Source organism: Podarcis liolepis, assembly GCF_965112155.1.
Source record: "Podarcis liolepis genome assembly, chromosome: 10".
In the NCBI taxonomy this organism is placed as follows: Eukaryota; Metazoa; Chordata; class Lepidosauria; order Squamata; family Lacertidae; genus Podarcis; species Podarcis liolepis.
In genome coordinates, this window is record NC_139562.1 from 2,664,005 (window position 1) to 2,676,333 (window position 12,329).

Below are 12,329 nucleotides of genomic sequence, written 5' to 3' on the forward strand. Positions count from 1 at the left end.
TGCCCGCCTCCTGTCCCCCCAAAACAGTACTTCTGTCTTGTCAGAATATGGCTCAAGCAAAAGTGTGGGTGAGAGTCTCTGACCTGGAGGAGAGGCAGCACACTTTTGTGCTCAGTCTGGACACAGGAACTTCTGTCCCTAAAGTATGTTATCTGAGCTTCTTCTTATTAAATAAATCTTTATGGCATGAGATTTCTGCCCACCCCTGTGTGCCTTTATCCTTTGCCGAATGGCCTTTGGGAAGATTCCCCTCAGCCTTCCTTCCTTGCTTACATCTCCCCCTAACCCCTTTAGATCTAGTGAGCAGTTGCTTTCTCTGTTCTCGCCAATTGTTACCAGGGAGACCTTGAGCTGAAGCCTCTTCCTTAACAACCCACGTTGCCTCCAGCAACCATCTTTGCCTTGGTCTCCAGCATCCTTGCAAGCCTCCAGCATCACCATCACCTGCTCTCCCCTCGCAGGTGGGAGTGCTTTTCTTTCCCTTGTTGCGACGGCAACTCCCTTTCACCGTTGAAAACAAAATCCCTTTTGTTTTCCCCTTCGTCTTCCCCAAATTTGAAGCTGGAGAAATTACATGGGATCATAGAATTGTGGAGTTGGAAGGACTCGCCCAAGGGCCCATCAGGTCCAAGGCAGGAATCGCAGCTAAAGAATCATATCTTCCCTAAAGTCTGCTGCCCTCTAAAACCTTTTGCCTCAGAAGATTCAATGGTGACTAGACAGACCTTATTTGGCCACTGAGACCAGCCTGTCTGGATGGGTTCCCCTCCCTCATCCCATTCTTCCTTTCTCCAGAGGGTTTGCCTGCTCTCTGTCCCTTGTGACATCGGCCAACCCGTAAGGAAGCATCACATTCTTGCTAAGGATGGACTAGAACAGTCTTCCCCAGGCACAGGCAAGCTCCGGCCCTCCAGATGACCACTGGTCCTGTTAGCTAGGGATGATGGGAATTGTAGTCCCAAACATTGTTCTACCCGGACACTGAGGTCCAGTACCAAGGGCCTTCTGGCGGTTCCCTCACTGTGAGAAGTCAAGTTACAGGGAGCCAGGCAGAGGGCCTTCTCGGTGGTGGCACCCGCCCTGTGGAACGCCCTCCCACCAGATGTCAAAGAGAAGAACAACTACCAGACTTTTAGAAGACATCTGAAGGCAGCCCTGTTTAAGGAAGCTTTTAATGTTTGATGCATTACGGTATTTTAATATTTTGTTGGAAGCCGCCCAGAGTGGCTGGGGAAGCCCAGCCAGATGGGCAGGGTATGTATGTATGTATGTATGTATGTATGTATGTATGTATGTATAAATAAATAATCTATCTGGAGGGCTGGAGTTTGTCTATGCCTGGTCTTCCCCAACCTGGAGCCCTCCAGATGTTGCTAGACTTCTGTCCCAGCCAAGAAGGATGTGAGCCATGGTCCACCAACATCTGGAGGTCACTGGGCTGGCAAAAGTTGGCACGTGAGCTCATTCTTTCCTGATCTGGCGGGCACATGTGTCCAGCCTATAACACTCGGCTAAATTGTGTATTGACTCAACAGGCATCTAGTCTGCCACTGTGTGAATGGGCCCATGACCTGAAGGCTCAGGTGTTCTGATGAGGGCTCTTTGCCCCCAGAATTTCTTCTCTAGCTCTTAATATTAAACATTGAATGATGTGTTATAGATGGGTAGCCGTGTTGGTCTGCCATAGTCAAAATAAAAAATTCCTTCCAGTAGCACCTTAAAGACCAACTAAGTTAGTTCTAACTTAGTTGGTCTTTAAGGTGCTACTGGAAGGAATTTTTTATATTGAATGATGTGTTTCAGGGGTATCTGAAGAAGTGTGCATGCACACGAAAGCTCATACCAAGAACTAACTTAGTTGGTCTTTAAGGTGCTACTGGAAGGAATTTTTTATTTTGACTATGGCAGACCAACACGGCTACCTATCTGTAACTGTGTTTCAGGGGGTTGGACTAGATGACCCTCGGGGTCCCTTCCAGCTCTACAGTTCTATGATTCTAGGTGCCTTCAGCCTTTGTGGGCCAGGTGCCCAAAGCCAGCTGCTTGGGAGGGGCAGACACTGAAGGTCTTGGTACTTGCGAAAGCAAACTCATGACCATGAGATTATAACATGCTGAACGCACCTGCACAGAGCCCCATTTAACGTTCCAAGCCAGAGAAAAGATTCTGGGATCTGCGGCTCTCTTTGGTCAATAGGCAGCACAGCTGAACATGACAAGCTGGGCAAACGAGCCAGCCAAATTGTGAGCTTCTGTGCCAAACCTTTTACTCTTGCTGATGAAAGGCCCGTTGATTGCTCTGAAACTGAGTGAGCTTTTTAAATGGGCATGGGGTTTACAAAACTATCCCGAGCCTGGGATGAACGGGGAAGTGGGAGGGCAGGACGTGTTGAGAATCGCACTATTTGCCCGTTGGTGCCCATCTGGCACCAAAGCAGACTCCAGAGTGGTGGCAATCCCGAGTGTGGCACCATCAGCATGGGTGTGCCAACACCGCAGGCCAGGAGAAGACTTGGACGTTGTGAAAAACTCACAAACACCAAGGTGATTCTGAACAGAGCTGCGGAGGGTTTTCTCCCTGCTACTTCTAAGAAATACGGCACAGTTACTCAAACCACAGAGTTTTCCCACTGCCGCTCTCGACCTGAGCATGCCGTACTTCACTTAAACAGTTAACGTACGTCTAAGAGCAATTTTTGCCAGTGCCTTATGAGTGACTAATCTGCATTTATTTATTTTTAAGCAAAGCAGGTCTTCTCTGGCGGCTTCGTAGCAAAGCCAGAAGCGGCGATGCCCTAGGGAAGGCCTCAGGCTGACCCAGGGAGGCTGGAATTGAGGCCAGATGCAAAATCTGTGTCAGGCAGCTAACTCAGAGCTGCCTCCCTTCACAGCCAGCAGCCCCCAAATAATTCCCTTTAGCTGTGATAGGATCTTCCTGCCTCTAGATTAACTCTTTTCGCTTCAGGTATGCCCCACTAGGACCCGGAAAGTTTCTTTCACGCTGCACAGGGCATCCTTGGGCAACCGGGTGCCCTACAGATGTTTCCCACCAGCTGTGCTTTCTTGGACTACAGCTGCCATCAAACCTATGAGGTGCAAGAGCATGTGACTGTTTCGCATGTTTTCAAGTGTGCTCTATTTTATTCTTAATCGCATTGTTTTATTGCTTCGGTATTTTAATAAGTAAAGGAAGTACAGCAGTGAGGACTTGCAACTTTAGAAGCTGTCTGATCTACACCTAAGTCTTTACTTGCAGCAGTCCTGGATTTTTATTTGGGGGAGGGGGAGATGCATCGAACCCCGAGCTTGTGAAATGGCTAGAGAGAGGCAGTGTGGTGTAGTGGTTAGAGTGTTGGACTAGCACCTGGCAGAGACTAGGGTTCAAATCCCCTCACTCAGCCATGAAGCTCACTGGGGTGACCTTAGGGGGCATAATAATAATAATAATAATAATAATAATAATAATAATAATAATAATAATTTATTTATTTATACTTATATGTAAATCAAGCACTACGCTAAGTTGTGTCGTTCTTGTTTTGTTCAACAACGAAGGTTCAGGATCCAACTAATGGACCACTGGAGCCCTTATATCCCAGCTTGATCACTTAGATCACCTGCAGGAATGTTGTTGGTGAGGCTTGTTTGACAACAACAAGAAGAGACCAAGTCTTTAGTACCATCAGCCTAGTCCTGTGGAACTCTCTGCCAATAGAGATTCAGCAGGCTCCTTCTGCGCCAACCTTTAAGTGCCTGCTGGAAACTTTTCTATTCTGTCAAGCTTATGCAGGCAGCAGTGGTGTAATGCTTAAGAGTGTCAGGCTATCATCTGGGGGACCAGGGTTGAAATCTTCACTCTGCCATGAAGCTCACTGGGGTGGCCTTGGGTGCCAGTCGCTGCCCCCCAGCCTAATCTACCTCCCAGGATTGTTGAGCAGGTTAAATGGAGGAGTGGGTAGAACCACAAAACCACCTCGAGCTCCTTCAAGGAAAAGGTGGGGTGCAAATTCAGTCAATAAAATTCAGTAACAGTGGCCTTGAAGAAATGAAGGCAGTGAGAGATTTTACTTTCTTGGGCTCCATGAGCACTGCAGATGGTGACAGCAGTCACGAAATTAAAAGACGCCTGCTTCTTGGGAGGAAAGCAATGACAAACCTAGACAGCATCCTAAAAAGCAGAGACATCACCTTGCCAACAAAGGTCCATATAGTTAAAGCTATGGTTTTCCCAGTAGTGATGTATGGAAGTGAAAGCTGGACCATAAAGAAGGCTGATCGCCGAAGAATGGGTGCTTTTGAATTCTGGTGCTGGAGGAGACTCTTGAGAGTCCCATGGACTGCAAGAAGATCCAACCTCTCCATTCTGAAGGAAATCAGCCCTGAGTGCTCACTGGAAGGACAGATCGTGAAGCTGAGGCTCCAATACTTTGGCCACCTCATGAGAAGAGAAGACTCCCTGGAAAAGACCCTGATATTGGGGAAGATGGAGGGCACAAGGAGAAGGGGACAACGGAGGACGAGATGGTTGGACAGTGTTCTCGAAGAGACCAGCATGAGTTTGACCAAACTGCGGGAGGCAGTGGAAGACAGGAATGCCTGGCGTGCTCTGGTCCAGGGGGTCATGAAGAGTCGGACACAACTAAACAACTAAACAACAACAACAATAGTGGTCTTGGCCTTGAAGATACAACAAACCCAGAAGTTAAGAGAACAACTACAAGTCACAGAAGCACATTTAATAGGAATGAATAAAATGTATAAGAAATGCCTAGGGATGGTTCACAAACTAACAATGAAATGTGAAGAAATTCAGTGAAGCGGCATGCCCATATAATATGTTATATGAAGAAGAATATTGAAAACCCAAATGCATTTAACTCATATAAGTCTTCGTCAGCGGCCAAAAATGCGTCAATAATACCACCATCTCCATCAAACTGCTTAGAAGTCGATACATACAGGAATACAAATGAAATCCATACCGTTTCGACTTTTGCAGGGCCTGAAGAATGGAATTAAAATTTATGTTTATACTTGGAACACCCAAAACGACGGCCCTCGGATAAAAGGAATGCAATGTACAACCCAGTCAATGTCATAGCAGAATCTGATTGCAAGTTATCACTGGGAAAGGGCCACTCGTCCACAGCTGTCGGTCAAGACCTTAACAACCACCACAATGAAAATACAGTGGTACCTCTGGATACAAACGGGATCCGTTCTGGAGCCCCGTTCGCATCCAGAAGCAAACGTAACCAGCAACAGCACGTCTGCGCAAGCTCGCATCGCTTTTCACCACTTCTGTGCAAATGCCTGACATCATTTTGAGCATCTGCGCATGCGCGAGCGGCGAAACCCGGAAGTAGCGCGCTCTGTTACTTCCGGGTTGCCGCGGAGTGCAACTCGAATGCACTCAACATGAAACATATTCAACCCAAAGTATGGCTGTCTTGAAACAAAGAGAGAGGCTAAGGAAATGACACTTTGGTCTCATTTCCCAAGCAACACCCCCCCCCAACCTGGGGTTATTGAAGAAACCTGCTCTCAAGTAAACCTTACCAATGCCACTCATTTCAAAACCTGCCACCCAAAATGCAAACGTGGAGCTAGCATGACTTTGCAAAATCTACTTACTCGAGATTCGTGGCAGGGGTTGTCTGGCTTCCAGAGCACCAAGCTGGGGGGGGCACCACCTTCCTCCTCCCCTCTTCAGCCTGCCATCTTCTTCCTCTTTCCCCTGCAGCTGGGGGGGGCAGAGGGGGGGGAGAGAGACTCCATTAGCATTCAGATGCTGTGCTGGCTGCCCTTCTTGTACTTTTGCTGCTGCTTCTCCTCACCTAGAATGACTAAGCAGAGAAGGGCGAGAATTTGGAGGAGGAGGAATGGCAAGCTTTGGGGGCTTGCCGGCAGAGAGACCCCCCCCCCCAAAACAATCCCTCAGTTTCCAAGTGAGAGGCTGCAGTGTGGACTCAGCCTTGCTTGGAAATTCCACCTCTTAGCCACTCTCCATCCTCCTCTCGGATACGTAGGGACTAAACTCTGCACATCCTCAGAGACAGTTATTTATATGTCTACCAGGGGGCGCGAGTGGTGCTGTGGTCTAAACCACTGAGCCTCTTGGGCTTGCCAATCGGAAGGTCAGCAGTTCGAATCCCCGCGACGGGGTGAGCTCTCATTGCTCTGTCTCAGCTCCTGCCAACCTAGCAGTTTGAAAGCACACCAGTGCAAGTAGATAAATAGGTACCGCTGCAGCGGGAAGGTAAACGGCGTTTCTGTGTGCTCTGGTTTCTGTCATGGTGTCCCATTGCACCAGAAGCGGTTTAGTCCTGCTGGCCACATGACCTGGAAAGCTGTCTGTGGACAAACACCGGCTCCCTCTGCCTGAAAAGTGAGATGAGCGCCGCAACCTCATAGTCGCCTTGACTGAACTTAACTGTCCACGGGTCCTTTACCTTTTTTTTAATATCTCCACATGGCATGACAGTGGAACAAACTCCCTCGGAAAGTGATGGACTCTCCTTTAGTAGTTTTTTTTACCTGAGTCCTCTCCCCCCCCCCTTTGAAGGTGGGGACAACTGTTTCCCACCTCCAGTCTTCAGGGACCTCACCTGTTCTCCAATAATTCTCAAAGATTATAGACAGAGGCTCTGAGATTACACCCGCAAGCTCCTTTGGTACCCTTGGGTGCAGTTTATCAGGCCCTGGAGATTTGAATTCATTTAAAGTAGCTGGGTGCTCCTAAAACTATGGTTTCCCCAGTAGTGATGTATGGAAGTGAGAGCTGGACCATAAAGAACGCTGATCGCCAAAGAATTGATGCTTTTGAATTCTGGTGCTGGAGGAGACTCTTGAGAGTCCCATGGACTGCAAGAAGATCAAACCTCTCCATTCTGAAGGAAATCAGCCCTGAGTGCTCACTGGAAGGACAGATCCTGAAGCTGAGGCTCCAAGGCTTTGGCCACCTCATGAGAAGAGAAGACTCCCTGGAAAAGACCCTGATGTTGGGAAAGATGGAGGGCACAAGGAGAAGGAGATGACAGAGGATGAGATGGTTGGACAGTGTTCGCGAAGCTACCAGCATGAGTTTGACCAAACTGTGGGAGGCAGTGGAAGACAGGAGTGCCTGGCATGCTCTGGTCCATGGGGTCACGAAGAGTCGGACACGACTAAACGACAACAAGGTGCTCCCTTACCACATTTCCCCCCCCCCCATCTTGGGCTGCAGCTCCCTCCCTAGACCACTTGTTCGGTTATCACCAGGTTGGGCACCACTTTCCTTTTGGGTGAAGACAAGAGGCAAAGTTTCCAGCCAGTAACATTTTCCAGTCTTCTCCATGCAGAGACCTACTAGCACTTGCTTGTTCTTTCTCTTCGTTTGAACACAGCTGGAGAAACCTTTTATTATTGTTTCTAACCTTTCTTGCAAGGGCTTGCCAAGGGCTGTAAAAAGAGATGGTGCATTGCAGGAATGCGTCCTCCTCTTGGAATTTCAGGGAGGAGACGACAGTGGTTGATTTCAGGAGATTTGTGGGGCTTAAGTTTTCATGGAAAACCCTCCCTCATTTCCCGGGAGGCTCCCTTCGCCCAGCTGTGTGTCAAACAGTCGATATTTCTGAAACCCTGGAGAGCTGCTACTGCCGGCCAGTGTATGGAGCTAGGTGGAGCAGTGGTCTGACTCAGTAGGAGGCAGCTCCCTCTGTTGCAAATTACTGGAGAGGGGAGGACACACTTGTGGGTGCTTGCTCCTCCATCAGTGTGTTGCCGCTTGTTCGGTTCCATCTCTGAAGCTGGGAGCCCATTTAGGGTCAAGGTGGGCACTGGGAAGGGGTGCCAAGAGGTAACACTTGGGCAGAGCCATAGTTTCCTGTGTCCCAGAAAGGGGACTGTCCAGCTTTCTGCTCTCATACTGGACACCTGCCCCAAACGGCTCGTTGTTATTATTACATCTCATTCACACACACACACATTTCAGTTTTTTTTCATATATCATTTACATTCTAATAAAATCAATTTTATACATTAATAGGATTCCTTGAATCCTTAGACCTCCCCTTGCCCCGCCATGGTTTCCATTGCAAATCTTTTCCTGCTGCATCTTATAACATTTATCCAAATTTTTGTTTACCATATATCCTGTTTTAACCATAAAATTCATACATTACAAGTGTTATATCAGACCTGTTAAGTTTTTAAACTTTTACAGTGCTTTCTAAGGTAATCTATAAACTTTCCCCATTCTTTATTAAATTTCTTGTTTTCTTGGTTTCTGATTCTCCTGGTCAATTTAGCCATTTCAGCATAGTCCCTCATCCTGAGTATCCATTCTTTTCTAGTTTGAACTTTGTCTTCCTTCCATCTCTGAGGAGGAAGCATCCTCGCAGCTGTTGTCACACACATAGAAAGTCTTTTCTGCTCCCTTGGTATTTCTTCGATTCATTACATATCATTTCCCAGAATGCTTTTGTTGCTTTGCACATCCACCACATGTGGTGGAAAGTGCCTTCTTTCTCTTTACATTTCCAACATATATTGGTACAATTCTATACATTTTTGCTAACCTAGTAGGAGTTAGATACCAACGATACATCGTTTTCGTATATGGTAGTTCTCTTTCAATGTGCAGCATGCTATTATTACATCCAAGAAACTCTTCCGCTCCTCATTTAATCCCCACAACGACCCTATGAGGAAGGCTCAGCTGAGAGGCAGTGACTGGCCTATGGTCACCCCCAGGGAGCTTTGTGGCCAAGTGGGGATTCGAACCCTGGTCTCCTAGGTCCTGTTCCGACATGATAACCACTAGATGGAACTGCCTCTAATGGTCCTCTTAGTCTAAATCCTTTTTCTTGGGCATAGAGGGCAGGAAGCGAGAAGGAACTAGGCAGGAAAGGGCTTGGGTGGGGGGAAGCTGAGGAGGCAGGAAAGGGAGATGTGTTGGGGGGGTTGGAGTCTGTAAGCGCCTGCCAACCTGGGAGTATTGCCCTCTGGCTTGGAGGAGCTTCGTTTTAGCCCAAATACTTTGTTGCTGTAGCTGAGCATCCTTTCCTGATTTATGATGTTAGCTGCCCTGAGCCTGGATCCGACCGGGGCGGGTGGGGTACAAGTAAAAAATTATTTTTATTATTTTTATTAAAAGCACTCTGCACATGCTCTGCCTTTACTGTCACTTCACCATTTTCTGTGTCCTGAGGCAGCTTTGAGGAGGCCTTGGGTCATGGCGGGGAATGATAAAATTATCAGGAATAACGTGGGGTGGGGGGGAGGACCAAGGAGGGAGCTTCTATGGGGCGGAATCCGCCTCCCCGCCCGCTAGCCGAGGCTTCTGTCTTGCGGAGATGGGCGCTCATCCGCCTCCAGCACCAGCAGGAATCCAACAGGTGCCAGCTCCCGTTGCCAGGAGAGAAAGCTCCACCTGTTGAAAGCCTGCCTGCTGCGTTCCTTTTTAAGCCTTTCCCTCCTTTCCCCCACTAAAAACCCTTGCAGCCCTGGTCGTGCCGGGGAGGGGAGGGGAGGGGGCGGCTTCGAGGTGGAGAAGGAGGGTCTTCGGTGGGCAAAGCAGGCCGGCCGCGTTCAGCCGCGGACACTCGAGAGCAGCTCCAGAGGGGCTGGGAAGGGCGAGCCAGGCAGGCAAGGAAGGGGGTGGGTGGGAGGAAAGGAGCAGGAGTGTCCGCTTGGGCCCGTGACCATGGGTGCCCGGGGCCGTGGGTGCCACGCAGCGTGAATGCCCCTGGCTCCGAAATTTGTGGGTGCCCGGCCGCTCCATGGGGAATTTTGTGGGTGCCCTGGCACCCATGGAAGGGAGGGTCTGCACGATGCCAACGCGTCTCCCGGGGTTGCCAGCTTCGTTCAGCCGGGGGGCGAGGTCCTGGCTGCCCATAAAACCACGGAGGGAGGGGACATGTGTGTTCAAAGCCCCATTGCCTTGGGAGCGCGGGCAGAAGGCAGCGCCAACGCTGGCGCATCCCTGCCTTGCCGGGGGTTGGACTAGATGACCCGGCGGGGTCCGTCGCCACGCTACGCTCCTCCGACTCCCGTCGGCAGGCAGGGAGGGGTCCGGCCCGGGTGGGTCCCCGCCTCCCGCCGGAGGAAGAGGAGGAGCCGCTTGGCGGCGGCACCTGCAGCATCCCGGCATCAGCAGCATCAGCACCACCAGGCTCCGCCAGAGCCGGCTGGGGTTTGTCGGTGGCCGAGCCGCCCCGTCGTCGCCATGTGGCGGCGGGAGGCGCAGCGGCGGGCGCGGCGCGGAGGCGCAGCGGAGGCGGCGGGCGCCGGGCGCCGTCGGCGGGCGAGCTGAGCCGGGCGGCGCGAAGCAGGGGCCGGCGCGGGGCGCGGGGCCGGCCGAGCCATGGCGCTGCCCTGGGCGGAGGCGGCGGAGCGCGGAGGCGGACGCAGCGCCCGGCCGCAGCCTCGCTGGCCCGGCGGCGCCCCGGGCGGACGACGAGCGGCGGGCCCCGTCTCGTGGCGGCGGCCCCGGCGGAGGCTGGTGGCGCCGCTGCCCGGGATGCGCTGAGCCCCGACCAGCCCCCTCCCCTCGCTCGCCGAGCCCTCCCTCTGCGCTCCTCCTGCCTTCTTCCCGGGCGGGCCCCGATCCAAGGAGGGCTCCCTCGGGGCGGCCATGGCGCTCCCGCAGCAGCAGCAGCAGCAGCAGACGCCGCCACCGCCGGGCAACACCACCGTAACGTATATTTTCGTTTACAGCCCCAGCGGGAGCGGCAGCGGGCCGGGGGGCGCGCCGGGGGCCGGTCCGGGCGTGGAGCCCACCCCGCACGCCGCGCCGGCCCCGCTGCGAGGCCCCAAGAGGAAGCTGTACAGCGCCGTGCCCGGCCGCAAGTTCATCGCCGTCAAGAGCTACACGCCGCAGGGCGAGGGCGAGATCCAGCTCAACCGAGGAGAAGCCGTCAAGGGTGAGTGCCAGAGCGGGGGGGGGGTAGGGGGCACGTGGGAGGAAGAGGGGGCAGTTGGACACACCTCCTTCATGGGGGGGGGAGACGGAGGGAGGAGGAGGAGGAGCTGGGAAGATGCGCTGCCCACCCACTCATCTGGTACCCAATTTGCTGGAGCATCCTTAGATTGACTTGGCACTGGCAAATAACTTTTGGTAAAGTGGGGTGGGTGGATATGGCAAGCCTAGGCTGGGCAGGGTCACCCAGAGGAGATGTTGCCCATAATATGCTTTGGGAAGTAGAGGCAATGGGTTCAAGGGAGTGCATAGGGGATTCTTCTGGGTGGGGGGGGGAAGGGTTCGGTCTGGGTGATTGGGGAGCATTTGTGTTTAGAGTGGACTCTGGGTCAGAGGGTCTTCCTGGACCCAACAGCAGCCAGGCAGATGTCTCTGAAAGATGGGTGGGTGGTGGCACCCCAAGTCCTCCCCCCCCCTCGGAATATACTGTGGGTCTGAAATTTGGGGATTTCCCACCTGCCAGGTTGTAGAGGTGGTTATTGTGGGCCATGTTGGCCTTCCTGTGAGATGGCAAAAGAGGTCTTGTTTTCCTTCGGCCACTGTTGGCACAGATGCATCTTCTGGGCAAAGGATGGTCAGATCTTGCAATTGAGATTTGCTTGGTGCTTGACTTTCTCCCCGCGGGATGGGGGGGGGGGAGAGATTTATTGCAAATAGGAGAATTGCCCTTACGTCTGCGTACTCATTAAAAATGTGCCACTGTGAATTGCTGGCAAATGGATTGTGTTTCTGGCCGGATTGATGAAGCACCAGGGTTCATTTTAGGACACGGGTGACCTGACTGCACCTGCCGGCAATTTCTGTTGTCGCTTTTAGCAGATATGGAGCAGCACTCCTTCCATTTGTGGGTGCAAGTAACCGGGGGTCTGAGCACAACTTCTGCGCTCGTGCAATGCAACAGATGGGTGAAGAGCTGGCAACTTGTCTGGGCTTATGCAGCAGGCGGGTGTCAGAAGAACTGTCGCATCTGGGTTTCGTGTGAGATGCCTGGTTCACCTCCCCCAGTCCCTGGGGAAGTGTGCTTGCGAGGGTCTCGGTTGCAGCTCACTGTTCTGTTGCGAGTTCCTGGTGCAAAGACAAGAATGCACTTCGTAAGCTCCCATTTTTCGTGGAGGTGTAGTATCGCCTGCTGGTTGAAATTGTGACATGTGAAGCAGCTCTTCTGGCTGGAAGCAACACAGCAAGTGGTTTCTTAGAACTTGGAGCCAGAACGCTCTATGCCTGGAGTGTTCCTGACAGATGGCTATTCCTTGCAAACGTCCAAGGAAACAGGAATCTGTAGCTTCCCTCACTGGGTATCCACTCCTGCTGCTGAACTGCACTAGTTTCCAAGCTGTTTTAACCCTCAGGACCGTAACTCAATTCAGCCT

General features: G+C 51.8%; 1 protein-coding gene across 11 annotated transcripts in view; it reads left to right on the plus strand.

Annotated features, from left to right (window-relative positions):
* Positions 1 to 12,329, plus strand: part of SHANK3 (SH3 and multiple ankyrin repeat domains 3) — a 443,257-nt gene that overhangs the window by 251,023 nt on the left and 179,905 nt on the right. For all 11 annotated transcript variants that reach the window (XR_014516107.1, XR_014516108.1, XM_083460914.1 and 8 more), the window contains one exon: positions 10,698 to 10,903. Coding sequence is in view for 9 of the 11 variants with exons in the window: in XM_083460914.1 (XP_083317040.1) it covers positions 10,698 to 10,903 (206 nt within the window). In the remaining 2 variants the exon portion in view is untranslated. The remainder of the gene's footprint in view (positions 1 to 10,697; positions 10,904 to 12,329) is intronic.